Source organism: Ascaphus truei, chromosome 5, assembly GCF_040206685.1.
Source record: "Ascaphus truei isolate aAscTru1 chromosome 5, aAscTru1.hap1, whole genome shotgun sequence".
Lineage (NCBI taxonomy): Eukaryota > Metazoa > Chordata > Amphibia > Anura > Ascaphidae > Ascaphus > Ascaphus truei.
This window is the reverse complement of record NC_134487.1, coordinates 130,950,627-130,971,791: the sequence shown is the minus strand read 5'-3', so window position 1 is coordinate 130,971,791 and position 21,165 is coordinate 130,950,627. Positions and strand designations below refer to the sequence as shown.

General features: G+C 41.6%; 1 protein-coding gene across 9 annotated transcripts in view; it reads left to right on the top strand.

Moving 5' to 3' along the window:
- The window catches only part of UIMC1 (ubiquitin interaction motif containing 1), a 94,283-nt gene extending 88,906 nt beyond the window's left edge, over positions 1-5,377 (top strand). For 4 of the 9 annotated variants that reach the window (XM_075600807.1, XM_075600804.1, XM_075600801.1 and 1 more), the window contains 3 exons: positions 1,018-1,081; positions 3,257-3,293; positions 4,671-5,377. In XM_075600807.1, the coding sequence (XP_075456922.1) occupies positions 1,018-1,081; positions 3,257-3,293; positions 4,671-4,875 (306 nt within the window). In that variant the 3' untranslated portion in view covers positions 4,876-5,377. The other 5 variants (XR_012801726.1, XR_012801724.1, XR_012801725.1 and 2 more) reach the window with 5 other exon arrangements.
- The last annotated feature ends 15,788 nt before the right edge of the window (positions 5,378-21,165 follow it).

The window sequence follows — 21,165 nt, the reverse complement described above, 5'->3', positions numbered from 1 at the left end:
AATTTTTGATTTTAGAAAAAATCTGTTTAATATACTTTTAACATTTTATAAGTGAAAAGTGCTATTACAGGGAGAGAATATCTCGGGTGAGAGTGATAAGATGAGGGGTGGATGATTGAGCGGGATGCTGGGGTAATAGGACCAGTGTAGGTGGGAAAAGGTGAAGTCCAGACATGGAAAGGATTTGAGAATGAAGGTCTCATGTTCTAGTAAATCTAAAGAAAATGTATTTATTTTGAGAACACATTTTATTTAGATTTAGTAGAACATTTTCAAACTTATTTGAACAAAAAATTCTCGCAGTATGTATTGTTATAGCGATACATTTCTTAATATCATGCTGGTATTTTTTTTTATGTCGCACAGCCCTAATTTGCCTACAGAAAACTGATTTGACTGCTTCCTTTTCATCAAATGACCCAAAACGGACCAGAGAAACTTGCTAGACCCTGTTACAGGCAGGTCAGCCGCTGACCATGTCGAGGTTAAACCCCATTAGATAGTCGTTCTCATTCATTTACTGCATAACTTGTGCTTCCTTCTCCCAATCACTACAGTTAATCGTGATGGCATTGAGTGGGCTGTAAGTTGCCTTCTGAAGAAGACTGCCTAGTTTACCCTTTGGGTGTCGTTGAATGCAGTTCTTACGTAACCGGGTCTGGCACTCCTGGGGCTCCATGACGTAGTAGCGACGTCAAATTCTGTTTGCTTATTTTTCTAGGGGAGATTGCGTTCTGTGTGTTCTAGAACATTATCTTACAGAACGAGGATGACTCCTCTTCCGTTCCGTCATTAGTGAAGCCTCGATCACGTGGCACGGCCCATCAGACACTCAAAGGGTTAATATGACCCTACATCTGTATTACCCAGAGATTATTTTACTGTAAAGTGATTAATTTAGATGGTGAAAGGCTTAATGTTGTTAGTGTGGAGTACAAACAGAGCCCTCCAGTACTTGTGGTTCAGGTGTTGTGAGGGGTGTTGCTTTTGACAACTGTGTCCATGCTTTCGTGGCAGGAATCTACAGGACGAGACGGCAGACTCCTGAACATGCTGGAGCAGTCTGAATCAATATCTGCAGGTATGAAGTATAAGAATATGTTGATTAGCCGTATGTTCTTTTTTTAGAGGGATTATGTGACTGACAGTTTGCATGAAAAGATTATTTCCAGAACGAACAAAACAGGAAGTGGATGCTCCCAGTAAAAATTTGTTTTTTTATAACCTAGCCTGAACCGGAGGGTTCCTTAGAGCTGATTCGTGGTCCCGTGATTCCTGGTTGCCAAAATATTTGTAGTCGTGTTTTATTTTTGTGGCAGTTTTGACACACACAACTGCTAAAAGGCTGCAAGAAAAAAAAGTCAACGATGCAAGCCAAATCCTGCTGCCATTTTGTGTCCACTGGGCAAGTAATCAAAAGGTAAAATGGCTGCTAACTGTGTGTATGCCTCAAGATGGAATTTGGTCCAGCCATATACAGCTGGTCCCGTTCAGGTTTGGTGGTGGGGATGTTAGTGTGGAGTTTGGTCAGCTGCACTGCTGGTCACAATAGGGTCGGGGTGTGTATTTTAAGGGCGATGCTTGATAGGCGTCCTTAAAAAGTTGAGTTTTCAGGGAACTTTTAAAAGTCTAAAAGCTGGGGGAGATTCTAATGGAGATTGGTAGGAAATTCCAGAGAGCAGTGGAGAAGTCTTGTAAGGGGGAGTGAGAAGAAGTAATAAGGGAGGAGAGGTCATGGGTAGAATGGAGGGGGGGGGGGGCGTTTAGGGGTGTATTTGGAGATGAGGGATGAGATGCAAGGTAGAGAACCCGCATTGTTGAGATAAAGAATATTTAAGTTTATTCTGGAGGATATGGGAAGCTGGGAGGGGGAGGAACGAGGAATTAGCTTGGAGTAGTTAATTGGCCACTTTTGTTAGTGCTGTTTCAGTCAAGCAAGGAGCTGGAGGAGAGTGTGCCAGGTTGTATACAACCACTCAAGTAGGTTGGAGGCAAAAAGAAGAAGAGTGAAGCTGGGTCAAGAAATTTGTTTTTTGTTTGTTTTTTAATGGGTGTGATGAGTGCATATTTAAAGGAAGATCAAATGTGCCATAGATGAGTGATTTAAAAAGGGGAGTTTGGGTGGGGAAATATTGTGGCAGAAATGGAGCATAGAAGATGTGAGGGAATATGGTCAATGGGGGGAGGATTTTAGGGTGAGCGGATGAAGAGCACAGAGACCTCCTCTTTGGTCACTGGAAAATGAGTGGTGTGTGTATTTGTTCGTCTTGTGTGTCTGTTTCTGCCCCACCTGTCTCCTGTGACTGCCCCTTCTGTCTCTTGTGACTCTCTGCCCCTTCTGTCTCCTGTGACTCTCTGCCCCTTCTGTCTCCTGTGACTCTCTGCCCCTTCTGTCTCCTGTGACTCTCTGCCCCTTCTGTCTCCTGTGGCTCTCTGCCCCTTCTGTCTCCTGTGAGTCTGCCTGTCTCTCCTGTGTCTTCTGTGACTGAGTTTCCTGTTGTAGAGGTGCCTCAGCAACTGAGCACTTGTGCCCGGTCTAGGTATATCCTAACCACAAAGGACACACAAAAGCAACAGTTACAATGGCATGCAAGTTCTATGGTGTGTGTCAAGCTTTGGGCCGTGAGGGAGTTAGGTGTTGCATATTAAAGGTTAGAGTTCGTATGAGAGAAAAAAAAGTAGGTGTGCTTGGTAAGGCAAAGAGCAGTGTTATATTAGGAAAGTGTGAATTTATAGTGTAGAAAATCTGCTGTAGTGTGTCATTTCCTCCAGTGCATTAGCATTGGGCAAACTTAGTCTTCATTTGGGAACTGGGGGATCCCCGGAGGTTCGGGTTACACGGATTAAAAAAAAATAACAAGCAGGGAGTACTGCTGCTTTAAGGTTTCACTGATTTTGACAAGAGTGTGGTGTTTGTTTGAAAGTAAAAAAAAGTTACGAATCTGCAGTTTCATGCATTTTGCATCTGACAAAGGGTCTGTATTGAACCTGAAGCATTATGGATTCTGCATGATAAACTGGTGGTCCAAATGTTGTACATTCTGTTTATTTTAAAATCAACAGTAAACTGCTTTTTTATGGGCAAATAAATGATTTACAGACTACTTTTTTTGTATTGTATTTCATGACGGACACAGTAAAGTGTCTGTGTGTCTGTGTGTATTATATATGCACATCTTAACACACACACAACACTTCAAAAGTTTTGGTTACGGGGGTACTTAGAATGGTCATATCTTTCCTGTCTCACTCTTAGATGCAGCAGCAAGCAGCAGTGCCCCAGACTGTGTGAGGTGAGTTTGGTGTCGGCATGCAAGCGTTGCCCTTGCTGCACACCCAGGTTGTGGGTAGGGTTCAATATTTGTAGTTCTCTTATGTCTGACTTTAAAATAGCACCTTGCTATTTTTCTGTCCAAACTACTTGACAGTCCTGCACAGTGTTTCTCTGTTTGGTATACTGGTACGGAAGTAGTTGAATGAGTATTAGATAAATACACTGTAACGCAGGACATTTCTTACAGTTATGCTGTCAATTCAGTGTCTTTTTATTTATAATTTTTAAGATTGCGGATGTTTTTTTAGAGGCCATTGTTCAAAAGTAATGTACAAAACCCACAGGATTTTCTGTTAGAGGAGAAAGCGGGTTCAGAAGATCTTACAGGCTTAGGCCTCGGTCCCGCTGCGCTCGGTGGCGTGGGCGGCCACACGCGAGTTCCCCACCAGCAGGGGAATCCTGCGGAACCGGTCCCCCCTGGCTGCACAGCTTACTACACGCTGTGGCGCGTCAGCCGCTATGGGATACAAGAGAATGGTGTTCCCTAGCGTTGACGCGTCACGTGGTGTGGCTGTGAGCCAATGGGGAGGGGAGGCTTCGGGAGGAGGAGAGGCTTCGGGGAGTGGGGAGGAGTGAGTGCCTGTCTGTGTGTGTGCGTGAGTGCCTGCCTGTGTGTGTGTGTGTGTGTGTGTGTGTGTGTCTGAGTGCCTGCCTCCGTCTGTGTGTGTGTGTGCCTGAGTGCGTGAGTGCCTGCCTCTGTCTGTGTGTGTGTGTGTGTGCGTGCGCGCGCGCGCGCCTGAGTGCGTGAGTGCCTGCCTCTGTCTGTGTGTCTGTCTGTGTGTGTGTGTGTGTGTATGAATGTGTGTGCCTGCCTCTGTCTCTGTGTGTGTGTGTTGCTTTACTTACCCGAGCCGTGGAGGGAGGGGGGGGGGAGTAGCGGGTCCCTCCGCTCAAGCCACGCCCCCGCTCAAACCTCCCACTCCCGCCCACCTCCCGCTCCCTACAGACCGCATATCGCAGTCTGTGTATGTCAGCGCCCCGCCTGTCTGCAGTGCGGGCGCGCTGACTCTGGGAGCGGGGCCTTAGCCTTATACTCGTTCATATACTCTGTCAGAAGTGGGGTAACTGGTAACAATGTATTAACTTCCATTCATTGTTTACGGTGTTACCCGCATCATTGTTTACGGTGTTACCCGCTTCATTGTTTACGGTGTTACCCGCTTCATTGTTTAGTGTTACCCAGGTTTTCACCATATTGGGCTAGAGCAATTAATCAGCTCTTCAGTGCAAACAGTTTAGCAGTTCTTTGGAAAGGCCTTGCTTTATCCAGGTTCTGCGTCACCAGGCCACACTGGCTTCCTGCATTTTACAGCTGCTCTCCCTTTTTCTCCAATAGCATCTCCCCTCCACAAGAAAAGCAGCGTGCCAGTGTGAGCACAGAGCCTGGTACTCCTCTCACTCTCAGCGACTCGCCTATCCGATCATTTGTGTCCATCTCAGAGGCCACAGATTGCCTGGTAGACTTCAAGCAGCAGTTTAATCGTCAGCGAGGCAATAGGGCCCAGAGGCACTCTACGAGAGGCAGGCGAAGAAGGCTGTGAAGTTGAGAGAGAAAAAGTAATGTAAGGACCAACCCGTAGGCTGTGGGACCGAGCAAAAAAAAGTCAACCTTTCAGTCGAAAACTGAAGAAGCAAAATCCACTATAAATTATAAAACAAACTGAATTTTTACTGACTAGTCTTTATGAAATTGGAGGTTGGATATTTTGATTTAAAGGGAACATTGTGTGTTCTAATGCCAGTTGTGTTACTAGCAGAAGATTAATAAGGAGATTTCACCTGCTACATCAGCTTTCCATTTCCTGAAGTCAAGTGAAGTAATTCTACGAATAACTCAAATTGTGTTGAAGCAGGCAATATTCCTCAGTGTCTATGTACGTGTTTACCCGTTTTTATTTTTATTCATGCCAATCAATGGAGTTTATATACTGCACTAAGATGTCTAGAAGACATCCCTTGTTTCCCCAAACTATGGCTTGTATTGAATACATCTCTATGAATCGTACAAATCAAATGCAATAAAAACTCCAGTTTTCTTTTTCATCAGTGTCTGTCTGCTTCAAATTGTCTTGCTTAACAAATTAACGACATTTTCTATAAGTGGTAATCACACCAGGCTTTCCAACAAATCACAAAGATCTGTTTCTGTGAGCACATTGTACTCCTGGGTCAGTATTGTGATGGTGCATGTGCCAGCTAAGGTTTCCCTTGTTTAAAGCAAGACTAGACACTTTTTAAATTGTAGTTTTCAAAATTTAAATCCATGTTATATGTGCACAATATGAGCTATTCCGAATGTAATGGAAATTAAAATAAAAAGTTTTATATTTGTACTTTCTCCGAAGGGGTCTCCTGACTGTTACCTTTGTTTACACAATGTGTTGGTTGACACTGGAAGAATCAGAGACAACTTCATTATCCTTCATGACTTATTCCTTTGAGTCCCTAATCCTTAAGGGCAGCACACACTTGCAACTTCACTCCTTAAATCTTATGTGAACTCACAGTATGTTTTAAATTGCAAGGACAGGCACTTTAGGGGTCCTCGTGATCCATGTCATGTACGTCGACCAGTTTTCTGTGGTGTACAACTCTTTTGGCTCTACAAGTGCTGCCGGAGAACTGCAACTGAAGAGGACAATTTTCTCTTCCATGTGGGCAGGAAGGAAAGGGCACCGGAACAAATGCGATTCACAGCAAAAGCAGTAATTGGCTATTTTAATTAACATCTCCAGAGATGGACGAATGCGCCGAAATCCATTTCCTGGATTTTTGCTGAAGTTACCTCCAAAATCCATTTTTGCAGTGTAAAATCCGCAAACGGATTTGGGCGGATTCATCCATATCCACCATTGGATACAACCTGTGGATGGATTTGTAGAATCGAATCCGTGGATTGTATTTGCAAATCTGTCCACGGGTTGGGGAATCCGTGAAGGGTAATGGTAATAATAATTTAAAAATCCGTAAAAAGCGAATCACCCTTTTTGACATTGATCTGCTGAAATCTGCAGACCAAAGGACCCGGCTGATCCGCTGCGGATCCAAATTCACCAAAAAAAAATCGCCAATCTCTAAACATCTGTCAACTATATCAAACATTATGATCTTGTACTACAAATGTTTGAATGCACGGTAGAAATTAATGAGATGTTCAGTACATACAGGACCTCTTCTCTTTTCTCTTTACACACTCTAGGTGACCTTACCACATAATCTCTTGGGCTCAAATATCACCTCTATTGTAATGGGTCACACCTTTTTTCCCATACGGTGTCTCATAAAAAGGTTACACTGTACTCTAAATAACAGGTCACCTGGTTATGAATTTGCATATGTAGAACAGCCTAACATTCTGTCTATGAATATAGTGAGTACAATTATAAAAGGAGGTCGAGAGTAATATAAATCAATATATGATGTTTATTGTAATCAATGATAAAAAATAATCATAATATAAGCAGAGTACAGTAATTTAGTTATATGCTTGCTATGCTAATACATACCACTCAATCAGTCTCGATTGTGTCTCTGGTACTTTTTAAAAAAGAAATTGAATACATTCCTAGTAAGAACTAATAACATTCGTTTTTGACATAACAGTTTATTTATTGTGCAAAAACAGGAAGTTAATCCCCGCGCTTCTCCCATTGCTTAGCAATAAATGGGGAAATAAATATACATAGTGAAAACTAAATCTATAAGACAAGGGAGACTTTTTGTTACATCCTTTGATCAAATAATGCCAAGCCTGCTAACCAACGTCAAGGTAAGTCTCTTTACCAAGTAAAGAATGCCCCAGCCGATTGCTTTCTCCTCCTTTCACCTTATATTTCCACTCGCCTCTTTGGAGCAGGGCACTATTTACCTACCGTGCAAGTAAGTGTATGTTAATTTAATGTTATTGTCTTCACACGCTCATTGTGCTGTGGAATATGTTGGTGTGTTATCGATAAATTACAATTATAATGACCCTTTAATATCTTAACAAAAACCACCAAAGGAGAATATACCGATCTCTAATATAACAAATAATCAACAGTGTTCGATATATAGTATATATATTAACCTAAGTACCAATTTGGTACTGGGTACAGTCTGAGTGCTGAACTAAAATCTATTTTCAAGGTTTAGAGGGAAGGCTGGTGTTAGCAGCCAGTCTCTAAAAAAGAAGCACTCTAATGATGCACACCAAGGTTTATTTAAAACTTAATATTTATTATGTCTGCTATTAATACTTTAGAGCACATGTGAACAAATTAAAAACATTTTTAGTTTTATTTAATTTACCTTAAAACATTTGTGAGGAGATAAGTGAAGAAATGTAGTGTGCCTTTGGTGTGTCTGATATCAAAAAAAATTTTTTACACATAACACCAAACTTAATGATGTCTGATATCATAAACTTGTCCAGAACTGGGTCTATGGCGCTGTTTTACTAGTAACCCACCAGCAAAAGAATGAGATGTAATACCCACTATTCCACTATGATGAGACCGAGATCTGATTAAATATAAACGCTGTGACTAACACAGCACAGCTATATCACTGTATAGTTTTTGACTCGTCCCTGACGAAACTCCAGGTGGGAGGGAAACCGGTTGGGCGTATGACGTAATCACGTCAATTCAGGAGGAGGATCTGCAAGCTGTATGCCGTGTGTTCCAGCGAGGTTGTACCGGTTGTACTTAAAACAACTTTATTGAACATTTTGATTATGAACAGTGTACACTCTCCGTTCTCCACGAAGTGTGTATCTAAAGAAAACATTTTTAAAAACAACAAAAATATTAGAACAATCCTTGGTAGTTAGTGATGTTTTTTCTCTCTATCTAGGAATGCCTATATGTGACTTTTATGAATGATTTTAGTTAAACATAAGCATAGACATAGAACAAGAAACAGTGCAGGCATGCATACAACCTATAAGTCATCATTTATGATTATTTACAAAAGATTTCTTGATCTGTTAAACCCATACCTGCCTATTCCCTGAACTATGAAATGAAGTCACATATACGAAATTTCTTGTGATTCATACATGTATAGAATCAGCAGATGTTTGAACCGTGATGTTATATATTATAAACCAATACTTTATTTATTTGCACATAATTGTATTTTATTATATATTGTGTATTATATTTATTTTTGTACTGGATAAGATGATAGTTTACATTGATTATACAGTGGTTTTCTTGGACTAAATGTATCAATATTACAGAGGGTACCCTGTTGTAAAGAATGATTTTAACAATAAGTTCATTTATAGGAAGGGATTACAAAGGGTATCGTATTATATAAAAAATGATAATTATTGACAATTCATTTTAGGAAAGGATTTAGATCCCACTCTGAATTTAACCCAAACGGAATTCTCGTGTTTAGGGTAAAAATCCAGAAGAGTTCCCTTTTATCCAGTAAGTCCAACCTATTGCCTCCCCTATAGGGTTTCTCAATATGCTCAATTCCTCTATATTTAAGTTTGGAAATGTCTCCATGTTTGCAATTTGTAAAATGTAGAGATACAGGGTGTGTCAGATCTCCTTTTTTAATTAGTCTAATGTGCTCCCTCATCCTGATTTTTAATGCTCGTGTGGTGCGTCCTACATACTGTTTGCCACATCCACAGTCCAATAAATAGACTATGAATGTGGCATTACAGTTTATGAATGATTTGATGGGGTATGACTGTCCTGTATTAAAGGAAACAAAGTTGTGTGACTGCATCATATAAGCACAAGATATGCACTTGAGACATTTGAAACATCCTTTAGGAAGATATTCCTTTGCATTAGAACATGAGGATGAAAAGAGGCTTCTTGAGATATGATTAGCTATTGTCTTAGCTTTTCTAAAAACAAAGCGAGGGCCTTCTCTAAATACTTCATTTAGTAACGGATCTGCAGACAAAACATTCCAGTGTTTCTTCACAATGTCTTTAATGTTATTCACTTGAATGTTATGTTGTGTGATAAAGACTGGATTGTTTGCTTCCCATTTGTTTTTACGGGTTAGTCGATTCCTTTCTTTATTCAAGAGATCGTCCCTATTCATGTTCCCCACCTCCTCTAGGGACCTTCTGAGGTTTAGACTGGGGTATCCCCTCTCTTCAAATCTTTTTAATAAGTCATTCGCTTGAATTATGAAATCTTCATTTTTTGAACATATTCGCTTTAGACGTATTAGTTGTCCTTTTGGGATTGAATTTAGGAGGGGTTTTGGATGACAGCTGTCAAATCTTAGATATGTGTTCCGGGAGTTTGTTTTTCTATATACATTTGAATTAATTTTCCCATCCATATCAATGAATAAAAATAAATCCAAATAATGTAAGTGATGATAATCAAAAGTGTGGGTGAATTTTAAATTCAATTCATTGTGATTAAGGTGATTGATGAATGATAAAAGTGATTCTTCCCCTCCTTCCCAAATAAATATTAAATCATCTATGAACCGTCTGTAAAACGTGATACAGTGTCGATAAGGGTTGTTATCTCCAAACACGTGGACCGACTCCCACCAACCTAAAAATAGGTTGGCATATGAGGGAGCAAAGCTGGTACCCATTGCGGTTCCACGTGTTTGGAGATAAAAAGTGTCATCGAATAAAAAATAATTGTGAGTGAGTAAAAAATCTATACAATCTAGAATGAACGTGCTCTGTGTCAGTGAATAGGTGGAGTGCTCAAAATAAGTTTTGACAGCTGCCATACCATGTTGATGATTTATGACCGTGTTTAACTAAAATCATTCATAAAAGTCACATATAGGCATTCCTAGATAGAGAGAAAAAACATCACTAACTACCAAGGATTGTTCTAATATTTTTGTTGTTTTTAAAAATGTTTTCTTTAGATACACACTTCGTGGAGAACGGAGAGTGTACACTGTTCATAATCAAAATGTTCAATAAAGTTGTTTTAAGTTTTTTTATTAGTGTTCGTTAAGTGATAGAAATAAAGCTGTTGTTGCGGTTCAAAGACGCGCTGACGTCACCACTCTACCCAGCGCGACGGCGCGACTCATGGGGCGTCATGGCAACATGGCGCGCTCCTTGTGACGCTACTGAGCGACGGGTTAGTGGCGAGGAAAGGCGGGAAAATGAACCTATATCAGGTAAGGGGATTTGCCAGAGGGTATGCACCTTGAGAAAGAGCGCAAGCTCGAAACGCGTTGGTGGGGGCCCCAGGGCTATTTTTTTGTGTGCTATGCTCTGATCCAATAAACCTTTTTATTGGGAACACACTCTCTAGCAGTTTTTTCCTGTAGTGCTCCATGTTTTATAGATAACCAATGAATTACACATTCATATATGAGAAGTGTAGATGTACTTATTAATGCACTGTTGATTATCCGTAGTATCTGGTGTGACTGGAGTGTCCCAAAACAGGAGAAGAAGCTGCAATGCAGCTTGCTGACATACGGATGTAACACCTGATACAGATACAGGTTTTTGTACCAGCTGTTGCGTTATAGTGGGATATTGTGCGATAACACTGCCACTGAACCCTATGGAAAAACTATGACATTCTCCGTTATGAGATTCTGCATTATCAGCACTAACCTTACCTACATCTGTAGTTGGGATCAGCTGCTTACCGTTCATGTTTAATGGACAAAATAAAATGTTTCTATGTTCTGGACTAAATGTAAATAATAATTTAAAAAAAAGGGGGGGGGGTGTGTGGCAAGCACGCACGTTTTAAGTGAAACTTCTTTCTGTTGTGTCACTGAAATTGTAACTATACTCTCAAAAGTCTTTCATTCAATCAAAAACATCAAAACCAAAAAGCAATTTCAGTTACAAAACACAAAGAAGTTTTATTTAGAACGCGTGTGCTCGGCACACACACACACCTTTTTTTTTGGTTGTTGGATGGGTCGCCAATGGGTTAGTAGTTCAGCCTGACATGACTAATCCTGATTACTCTTTATTGTGTGTGTGTGTGTGTGTGTGTGTGTGTGTGTGTGTGTGTGTGTGTGTGTGTGTGTGTGTGTGTGTGTGTGTGTGTGTGTGTGTGTGTGTGTGTGTGTGTGTGATTTTATATGTATGTATGTATTGTGGGTGGGCTTACAGAGAATTAAGTGCTGTGCCTGTTTGCTATAGCAGGGGTTGCTGGGATTTGTAGTCACTGGGGCCTTCCTTTCCGATTGCCTGTGGATACTTGGCATCCACACCCGAACTACAACTCCCAGCAGCCAACAAACAACAATGATGTCACTTCCGGTTATGCGCAGTCACTTACGTTTATATTTTCGTGACAATTTTGAGGGGTTTTTTTTCCCTATGAGATTTTTGTGGATGGCACTGCCATGAAAGAAGTTCCCTTTAAAGAAAAAAAAAAAAAGTATCACCTAACACTGAAGATACTATAAAATGTTTTGTCACTGAAATTGTTTTTTGGTTTTGATGTTTTTGATTGAATGAAAGACTTTTGAGAGTATAATTACAATTTTAGTGACAACAGAAAGAAGTTTAATTTAACATGTGCGTGCTCGCTCGTCACACACCCTTTTTTTTACTAACAATTGTTAGTCCAAATAAAAAAAGGTATCACCTAATACTGATGTACTCATTTACTCTACACTATCACAACTAGACTAACACCACTATTTCTACTTAATTCATATTATCTTCAGTTATGTCTAAACCATGTGCAGGATCTGCAGATCTGTATAACATGTTTGTCTTTGGTACATTGTGAAGTCTGTTGGATTTAATCAATTTCTCTTGGCTGAAAAACTAAATAAGAGTCTATTACAGTCTTTTTTTTTTTTTTCCCCCTTTCATAAATCTGATGCTATTTGTTTTCTGGAATTTTATATCCGGATGACTGGTACTGGTAATGTAGAAGGGGGAAGTAGGACCGGGCTGGAGAGGAATTATGAGGAGCTCTGTCTCTGACATGTTTGAATAGGCAGAGGGCCATCCAGGATTATATAGTGGAGCGTCCATTCAGAGGCTTTGGTTTGTATAGCAGATGTAAGGTTGGGTTGAAAGGTACATTTGTGATTTGTGTCATCAGCGTAGATTTGATATTTGAACCAAAAAGATGTGATAAGGTCACCTAGAGAATATATGAAAAGACAACAAGTCCCAGAACAGACCCAAAGGGTACGCCCACATAGATCAATAGAGGAGTTCACAAACGAGACACTGAAAGTTCGATGGGAGAGTTGAGGAAACCCAGGATATAGCTCCATTATGGATACCACAAGTATGGAGAATGTGAAGAAGAGAATGGTCCATAGTGTCAAAAGCTGCGTAGAGGTTGAGTAATATGTGCAGGGTGTATTGACCTTGGTCTTTAACAACATGAAGGTCATTAATTATTTTGGTGAAGGTTGTTTCAGTGGAGTGAGCAGTGCGGATGTTAGAAAATGGAGCAAGCAAGATAATAGAAGGCGTTCAAGGAGTTTAGAGGCAGGAGGGAGATGGGCAATAGGGAAACAAGGTCAAGCTTGCTGTTTTGGTATGAGGTTCTTTGATAAGAGAAATACGGTGTCAATAACCCCTTAAACATGTAATCGTCATTGGGTTTTGGTGCTAGGTTTGACTGCACCTTCTAATACAGTAGTTCCATTCTATTCAGAAAACCAGAGGGCTCCATTCGTATTACTAAGCATTTGTGTGCAATCCCTGTTTTCAAGGACAGCTGTGAAATGACAGCTTCTGAAATGTGCAATGATGTTTGAAATATTCATATCAAATCAGTTCAAAGCAACGTCTGAGGAGTGTTTAGTTCAATGTCTGTCTGCGTCAAGGCTCATTTCATCTGCAGCTCCCCATGGGGGTCCGTTAATAAAACAAATCCTCAATACCTCCTAAACCTGTGGTTAACCAAACAGGTTAAAGTACTTTCCCACAGTTATGCAGTTTATTGTGGAACTAGTTAAAATCTAAAGTAGAGACCACTCACCACTCCTGCTAACCTGCGTATCCTAACATCCAGTAAATTGCTGTGACACCCCGGATAAAGAGCTATCTTCAAACTCCCAATTACTTGAAGGTACAATTTGTAATACTTGATCTTTGAAATACATTTGTGTTGATGTCGTATAAAGGGGCCTGCAACTATTTTCTAAGTCAGGGGTGTACAAACTGGGGGGGGGGGGGGTGGAGTGGCGCCAGACTGATCCCCGCACTTAGAGGCCCTGCACTCTTCCCCACAACATTTAAATTGATTGCCAAGGGAGAGTACGGGGCATCTGTAACGGCCTCTTAACTTCTATCTGACTTCTCCGGCATCTTCTGATAGCGACAATGCAGCATTGCAGAGGAGGAGATGCCGGAGAGCAGGTAAGAGGGCAAGGGGGTGGGCATGACAAAGTTTGTGAACCTCTGTTCTAAGCAATGCTTTGTATGGTATATTTGTTTCTTTTTCAAACATTTCTAAATGTAAACAGTTATTGATATTTCCTTTCTGTTTGGCGTCTGTGGATTCTATGCATATCCCTTGCAGCCATTTGAATCCATGAGTTCATCTTTAAGTGGGCAGTCCTTGACCTGTATGTCCAACCTCATTAAATCTAAAACATTTTATAACATAATCTGACTCCCAATAAATTCCTTTTCCAGATTTGTTACGTCTGAATGCGCCCCTGGCTCTGGGAGTAGTTTCCCTGGGATCTTGGGAATATCCCTGTTGCTCTCCAGTTTCCCTTAAACCCTGAACAGTCTTACCGGGTCTTGCAGGATTCTGGGTCTTGGAATTGTGGGTTTGTTCAGCTCGAGCAGGGCGCAGGAGTTATCCTGCAGCGACATATCTCTACACCAAAGCAATCAGCTGGTCCGCTGTATGGGGGTCACTTTGACTGACCCACCGACGAAGGGTAGCAGGAAGGCCCCGCAGAAAGCGGTCCATCACTAAAAGCTCCACAATGTGGCTGGCCGAGTTAACCTCAGGTTGAAGCCACTTTCGGGCAAGGTGTATGAGGTCAAACATTTGGGATCTTGCAGCCTTGTCAGAGGAATACGACCATAAGTGGAACCTTTTGAGAGCCCATACTGCAGTGATCACTCCCAGGCGTGCCATAATTTCATCCTTCAGCTTGTTGTAGTCGCAGCTTGCGCTGGTTCTAGGTCATAGTGGGCTTTTTGAGGTTCTCCGCTCAGGAACAGTGCCAGTATGCTTGCCCACTCAGCTGCCGACCATCCCTCTCTTTCTGCTGTGCGCTCAAACGCCAGAAGGTACGCTTCAATATCATCTGTCGCAGTCATCTTTTGAAGATAATATAGATAGAGAGTTGGGGTGCTCAAACCCGCAGCAACTATATCCAATAACAAAATAATGTTGCCCCTGGAGACACCAGTGGGAGTGAGTAGGCAAATGAAGACTTGTAAGTATCACAATGACAACACTTAACTATAACAGTCTAAACCAAAAAGCCCCACTCACGTCATCTCCAGGGTTTCTCTGTCGGCGTGCAAGCCAAGAAGGATCCAGAATCCAGATGTATCCAGTAGAAAAAACGAATGGCGCACAGCCAGGGAGCCAGGTGTGGAATAAAAAAACTTTTTCTTTATTGCAGCATAGTAGGAGACAAATTCACCCCCTTGGGGGACACAGACAGGGACCTCCTACGCGTTTCAGACCAACGGGTCCTTTATCAAGGATAATACTCCGAAACGCGTAGGAGGTCCCTGTCTGTGTCCCCCAAGGGGGTGAATTTGTCTCCTACTATGCTGCAATAAAGAAAAAGTTTTTTTTATTCCACACCTGACTCCCTGGCTGTGCGCCATTCGTTTTTTCTACTGGATACATCTTTTGAAGGTAATGACTGGCCCGAATCGCATTGGGTCCTTGGTATCTCCCATCAGGATCCCCGCTCAGCCTCTCAGACACAGCCTGGATCTCCTGTTGCAGCTCACGGATGGCACTTTGCTGTTCCTCACTGGTCACTGAGTGCCTCAGCGTGTATCCTGTTGGTCTCTTGCTGTGCAGTGGTAGCATGCTGTTGGGCAGCGTTAGGCTGCGCTTATAGTGCTGGCGCGTCAAAACAAATGCATTGAATCTGTAGCATGCGCTTATAGTAGGCGCAACGGAGCAACCTAAATCTCTGTAGTCAGTAGAATTTGGTTTTTACAGCGACGGTCTCACCATGTGACAGGCTATAAACCAATCAGATAGCTTCTGATACAGAGAGAGGGGATGTGTGATTGTGTGTGTGTCTGTCAAGTGAAACACTATATTAACAAATTTAAAGTAAAAGTAAAGTAAATTCAGCATACAAACAGAAATTACAACTCCTCTCCGTTTCAGCCGTCCCCCTTGCTCTTGTCTCCGCCCCTCTGCCTTCCCCCTTGCTCTTGTCTCCGCCCCTCTGCCTTCCCCCTTGCTCTTGTCTCCGCCCCTCTGCCTTCCCCCTTGCTCTTGTCTCCGCCCCTCTGCCTTCCCCCTTGCTCTTGTCTCCGCCCCTCTGCCTTCCCCCTTGCCTGACGTCACTCCTCTTGTAGCAAGAGACTGTCTCCCAAACACAAATTACAACTTTGGCAAGGGCTACGGAGACAGGTGACGCCATCCGTAGCCGGCACTATAAGTGCAGCCTTAGCTTGCTGTTGGGCAGCATTCGTCTGTTGCTGTGTAAAGTTAGTGTCTTGTTGTGCAGCGATAGCCTACTGGTGTAGCTGCTGTTGTGCAGCAGTAGCCTGCTGCTGTGTAGATGCAGTCTGGAGCAATGCCTTGACCATTTCCTCCATGGTGAGTTTGTAGCAGTTTTATACCCTCAGCCATATAATGTGGGTGCCCGCATTCTCCACCAAATGTGACAAAATTCCCTTTTTGTCTGAAGGGTTCTTGTCTGGGAACCTTAAAACCCACTGTATTTTAGGGTAAAGCACAGTCACAGGACTATCCAGCTCGGGTTTAAAGGCTTTATTTTCTTTGTCACTCCAGCAAACAAAATCAAGACAAACAAAAGAATCAAAATAAATCCTAGCTCTATCTGAGCATTAACTAGACAGCAATTGTCTAGCTATCTTTGGGTGGCTTTCCCACCTACCAAACAATAAAACAGATATCATAAAGCAAACCTGTTGCAGGCCAGTGGCTGTCTGTAGCATCCAGCCCTCTTAGCTGGAATGAGGGGAGAATTAATCTAGCCTGGCCTTTCTTATACTCTAATTAAGGACAGGTGATCTGCACCTGCCTTCATTTGCAAAACCCTCCCTGGCCTTTAACCCTTAGTAGGGATGGGTATAATTGAAAAATGCAGGGAGAAGTGTATCTCCCATCCACAACTTCACCACCTTTCCTTTCACAGGTTGTATAAGCGTTTTCCTGCAACTGCACTATGATTTATTATGATCATTATTGCTGTTCATTGTTTGACTGAGCCACTATTTGTGTATTTTGGGTACTTGCAAACACACTTGACACACACACACACACACACACACACACACACACACACACACACACACACACACACACACACACACACACACACACACACACACACACACACACACACACACACACACACACACACACACACACACACACACACACACACACACTGTGTCATACATGTTTATGTAACCTATTTTCCTTATAGACGCACCAAGGCTGGTAACTCTGAGTAATCTAGTCATGTGGCTGTACTATAGCACCTACCTGATTATTACCTAATCCATCATGAGCCATACAGGTCAGAGCTCCAAACCGAGATACCTAATTAGGAATAATAAATATCCATTTGGTTACATATCTATATAGACTCTGTAATACCCTGTCTGTCACTATTTAGCTACTGATTTTTTCAACTATCGGTTAGTTGCTACCTGAGAGACATCTTTACAGGTTTGCATCACTGGCAATTATGGAGTTTATTATGTGATCAGTTTTTAATATGCGCATCAATAGACAAGGCTATATAGTTATTGTAGCTATAGGTATAATTATTACCAGTCTATATCTAGATAGTACTTATTGCTACATTATCATACAACTGATGTGATATTAAAATTGAACTGGAATAATACTAGATATCAGTATCTTTACGTAGTGGTACTGTATTAAGTGGGTCGTTTATACTTTTCCTATTTAAGGATTCAGACAAACCCTATTTAGCACTACATCAATTGAGCTGCCTACTCTGGGGATTTTAACTTATCACTGTAAATATGTTATTCACTTGCGTTGTTGTTTCTACAAATGAATTATTACAATTGTATTATTTTTCTTAACTTTATCGTACTCTCTCTGTCAAGTGTCATACTGAAGGGTGGATTGTTACCCAATCCATGGGAATATTGTTATTCCTGCACTTACTAAGTCATTACACATGATATAATACACTCTGAGTGCTATAAGAAGGGATCTAGTGTAAGCAGCTTGCTTTACACTTTTTGTTGTTTCTATATATGTATTATCCCAGTGCACCTCAGTTATTATATTTACTACTATATTTGGGCAGGGCGGTTGATCATCAAATAGTAGATTCACGAAATTCAATAGATCTCTGATTCAGTGAATCCTCCTCTGAGTAGTTTCTGCGAGCACACATTAATTAACTGACTGGAATTCTTTCAATTTGGTGCTTCGGGTGGGCTCGAGTATTTATATAGCAAATTATTAGTTACTGTAGTTTTTTTGCTTCATATAAGTCAGTCATTAGTTTACCATCACTTCCTTTTATGATGGGTATATCCAAAAAGTTCACTGACATGGCTGATGCATCTGATGTGAGATGGAAATTGGAGTTGTTAACATTCAATATATCAATCAATTTCTTTTAAATTGGGATCTTCTTGACACATAAGCGTGAAACCAGTTTAGAGCGTGTGGTCCAATACCAGAGCACTGAAGCTTGTTTAACATGATAGTGTCACAACAGTATCAAAAGCTTTTGCAAAATCTAGGAATATTGCACCAGCCAACTGTCCATGTTTCATCCCACACAGGATCTCATTGGATATTTCTAAAAGGGCTTTTTCTGTGCAGTGACTTGGGCAAAAGCGAGACTGGAATTGACTAAGAAATTACATTTCTTATAGTTGCCATGAATTTGGCTAGTATAGAGATTGGTCTGTAGTTGGACACACATTTTATTTTTTATCACTTTTGAAAATTGGGAGGACCCTAGCAGTTTTCCAGGTTTAGGTTGTGATGGTGAAGGGGTTAACCGGGCTCATGAATAAAGGTCAAGCCCACCTGGTTACCCCTGACCCGTGTGTGGGGGTCCTAGAGTGTCAACTCTGGACCCAGATGTCGAAAATGCATTGCTGAGACTGTGTGTTGCTTTTGCGACATTAAAGATTTATTTGTCTTTTGCCTTTACTGGGGTGCTGGGATCGGGCGATTTCTAGACTGTAAGTTTCAGGGTGGGTTTGTTGGAGAAAGTCTTTACAGAATGTCTATGTATCGGGGTTCCAGAGTTAGGGGATAACCCAAAAGTTGTATCCAGGAATTGAGTTAGATTCTCGGATATAGCCAAGAACATTACTCCGCCAAACTCTGACTCTGAAAATGTTCTTACGACTCACTGCCAGGATCCCTGCTGCAGCATCATCCAGACAAGGTAAATGGGTATGAAGGGGTTAAACTATATATGCAGCTTTACACGGACTCCCTAGTGTAGGAGAGGTTCCCCAGTATAGCAGAGGTACCCAGATACATGCCCGGGTACCCTGAACCTAGGTTCAGGGGATACTCCAGCTAAGTGATAAAGCTGAGCATGTTTGCCATGTGTAAAAGTTTTAAAAGTTAGTTTTCTGTGTGCCAAGAATGAGGCTAGTGAGGGTAGGTGAATTATACTCTCACTCCATGCCTGACACCAGAATAGGAACTTACATCTTTTAGCACACAGAAGACAGGACACAATATATTTTATTAAATGGTTATATTTTAATAGGTATATATATTGATAACCTGTAAATGAACTGTGGGATTTCCAAGTCATGGGTGGGTGAACAAAGGAGCACAGCAGAACATGCCATCCACGATAATAAATGAATTCAGGGCAACTCCAAATAAAAAGCAAGGTGTTTAATTAATCAATCCACAATGGTGAAGAGAATGCTAACGCACCAACGCGTTTCATCCCTTAGGGACTTTATCACCTTTAACACCTTGATAAAGTCCCTACGGGATGAAATGCGTTGGTGCATTAGCATTCTCTTCACCATTGTGGATTGATTAATTAAACACCTTGCTTTTTATTTGGAGTTGCCCTGAATTCATTTATTATCGTGGATGGCATGTTCTGCTGTGCTCCTTCGTTCACCCACTCTGCTTGCTGGTTACCCTGCAGGATTGCACGCTGTTGGCACCTGGGACACTGAGGATTTTCTCTGGACATCCCTATGGGCAGGTAACGGGCCTTGGCCCTTTGCACCTATCCTTGACCCTATGCTGGGAATATTGAGGGGTTAATATACCTTGACCATTGATGCAGTAGTCAAGTGGACACTGCTAGGTCTGGTTATCCCCTGGATATATTTACTCATGGATTATTATATCTTAATACTGGTTCAATTTTGCCATCCCTGTGTGGATTATTTACCTGGATCAGACCACATATCTATATTTGAGCATCACTTCCTTTCACACTTTTCTATGGGTTCCAGAAAGCCTAGATAGCTACCAAGCTTGGTGCCTCTGTGTCTGTGCGGAGTCCGTACTTGAAAGCCTGAGGGATGCCAAGGGGATAGAACAGGAGGGGTACTGCAGTTCTGCTTGAGTACCCACATCCTGGGCTAACACAAGGCTATCCGGCCACCATTTGCCAAATCCCAGACTCTGTGGAGCCTGGACAGCGGATGGGCTCGGTATGCAAAGAGGCAGAGGTGCCTGGTTGGCGCATGCCCCTTTACAACCTGAGTGCCCTCCTGGCTTTACAATACCGGCAAATCGGTGATTGTCTGGCAGGGAAATTCCTACACTCAGGCTGTAGAGGTTGGTGAATGAGAGCCTGAGAGCCGTAAGAGGGCTTGCAGCCAATCGGGAGCGCAGATTCCAAACGCCAAACCAGCAGCGGCAAATTCAACGATGCTCTGGACTGAATAGACGCAAGCCAGCTTCAAAGATTTTGAACTCAGAAAAGTCCCGCTTTTGAGAACATAGTGGTCGCGTCTGGCATTGCATGTCGAAAACAGTTCCAGGACTTTTGTGAGTAACTACCGGTCATTGGAAAGTGCTCCTAAAAAGGTCATCTTGGTGAATTTCGTTCCAGACGAAAAATTCTGGAAAATTCCAGAAACAGATTTATTCGTTAGCCCCGTTCCCAGTAAGTGTGTTAACCTTGTGAATTGTGCGACATTATGTGTATGTCTTTTCGTGAAATACATTGTAATTTATTTGACCTTGTTTTGCTGAATTTTTGATCCAGGTATAAAAAGATGTTAATAAACCTGGTCTCCCATGACATAGGTATGTGCTTTATTTCCAAATAAATAAAAATAACCACCCACACGGTTCTATTTATTTTAAAGAAGACAGTAAATTAGTTACATTATTTACATAATGTGATTATAAGGGATTGCACTTGTACAGCACCTTGGGGCTGATTTATACTGCTAGGTACATATTCTGGTCTATGTAAAAAGCAGCACAAATGGGTTTTTATTGTTGCAATTTGAGCTGAAACATATTTCCCACAGGCTGCATCTATGTAATAATCCTTTTTGTGTCAGTTTCATGTATGTCTGCGACAAGATTAGGGATTTCTGGAGCAAGTTGGAGAAGCTTCGGCCGTAGTTTCATTTGCATGTTGGTGGCACATATGTTCATCCTGTGTTACTTTTCTTGGAAGTTGCAGAATATTAGCGCTGCTTATGCCAGATTCTACAAGAGTAGAAATACTCTCAATAAATATGTCGCGTTTTT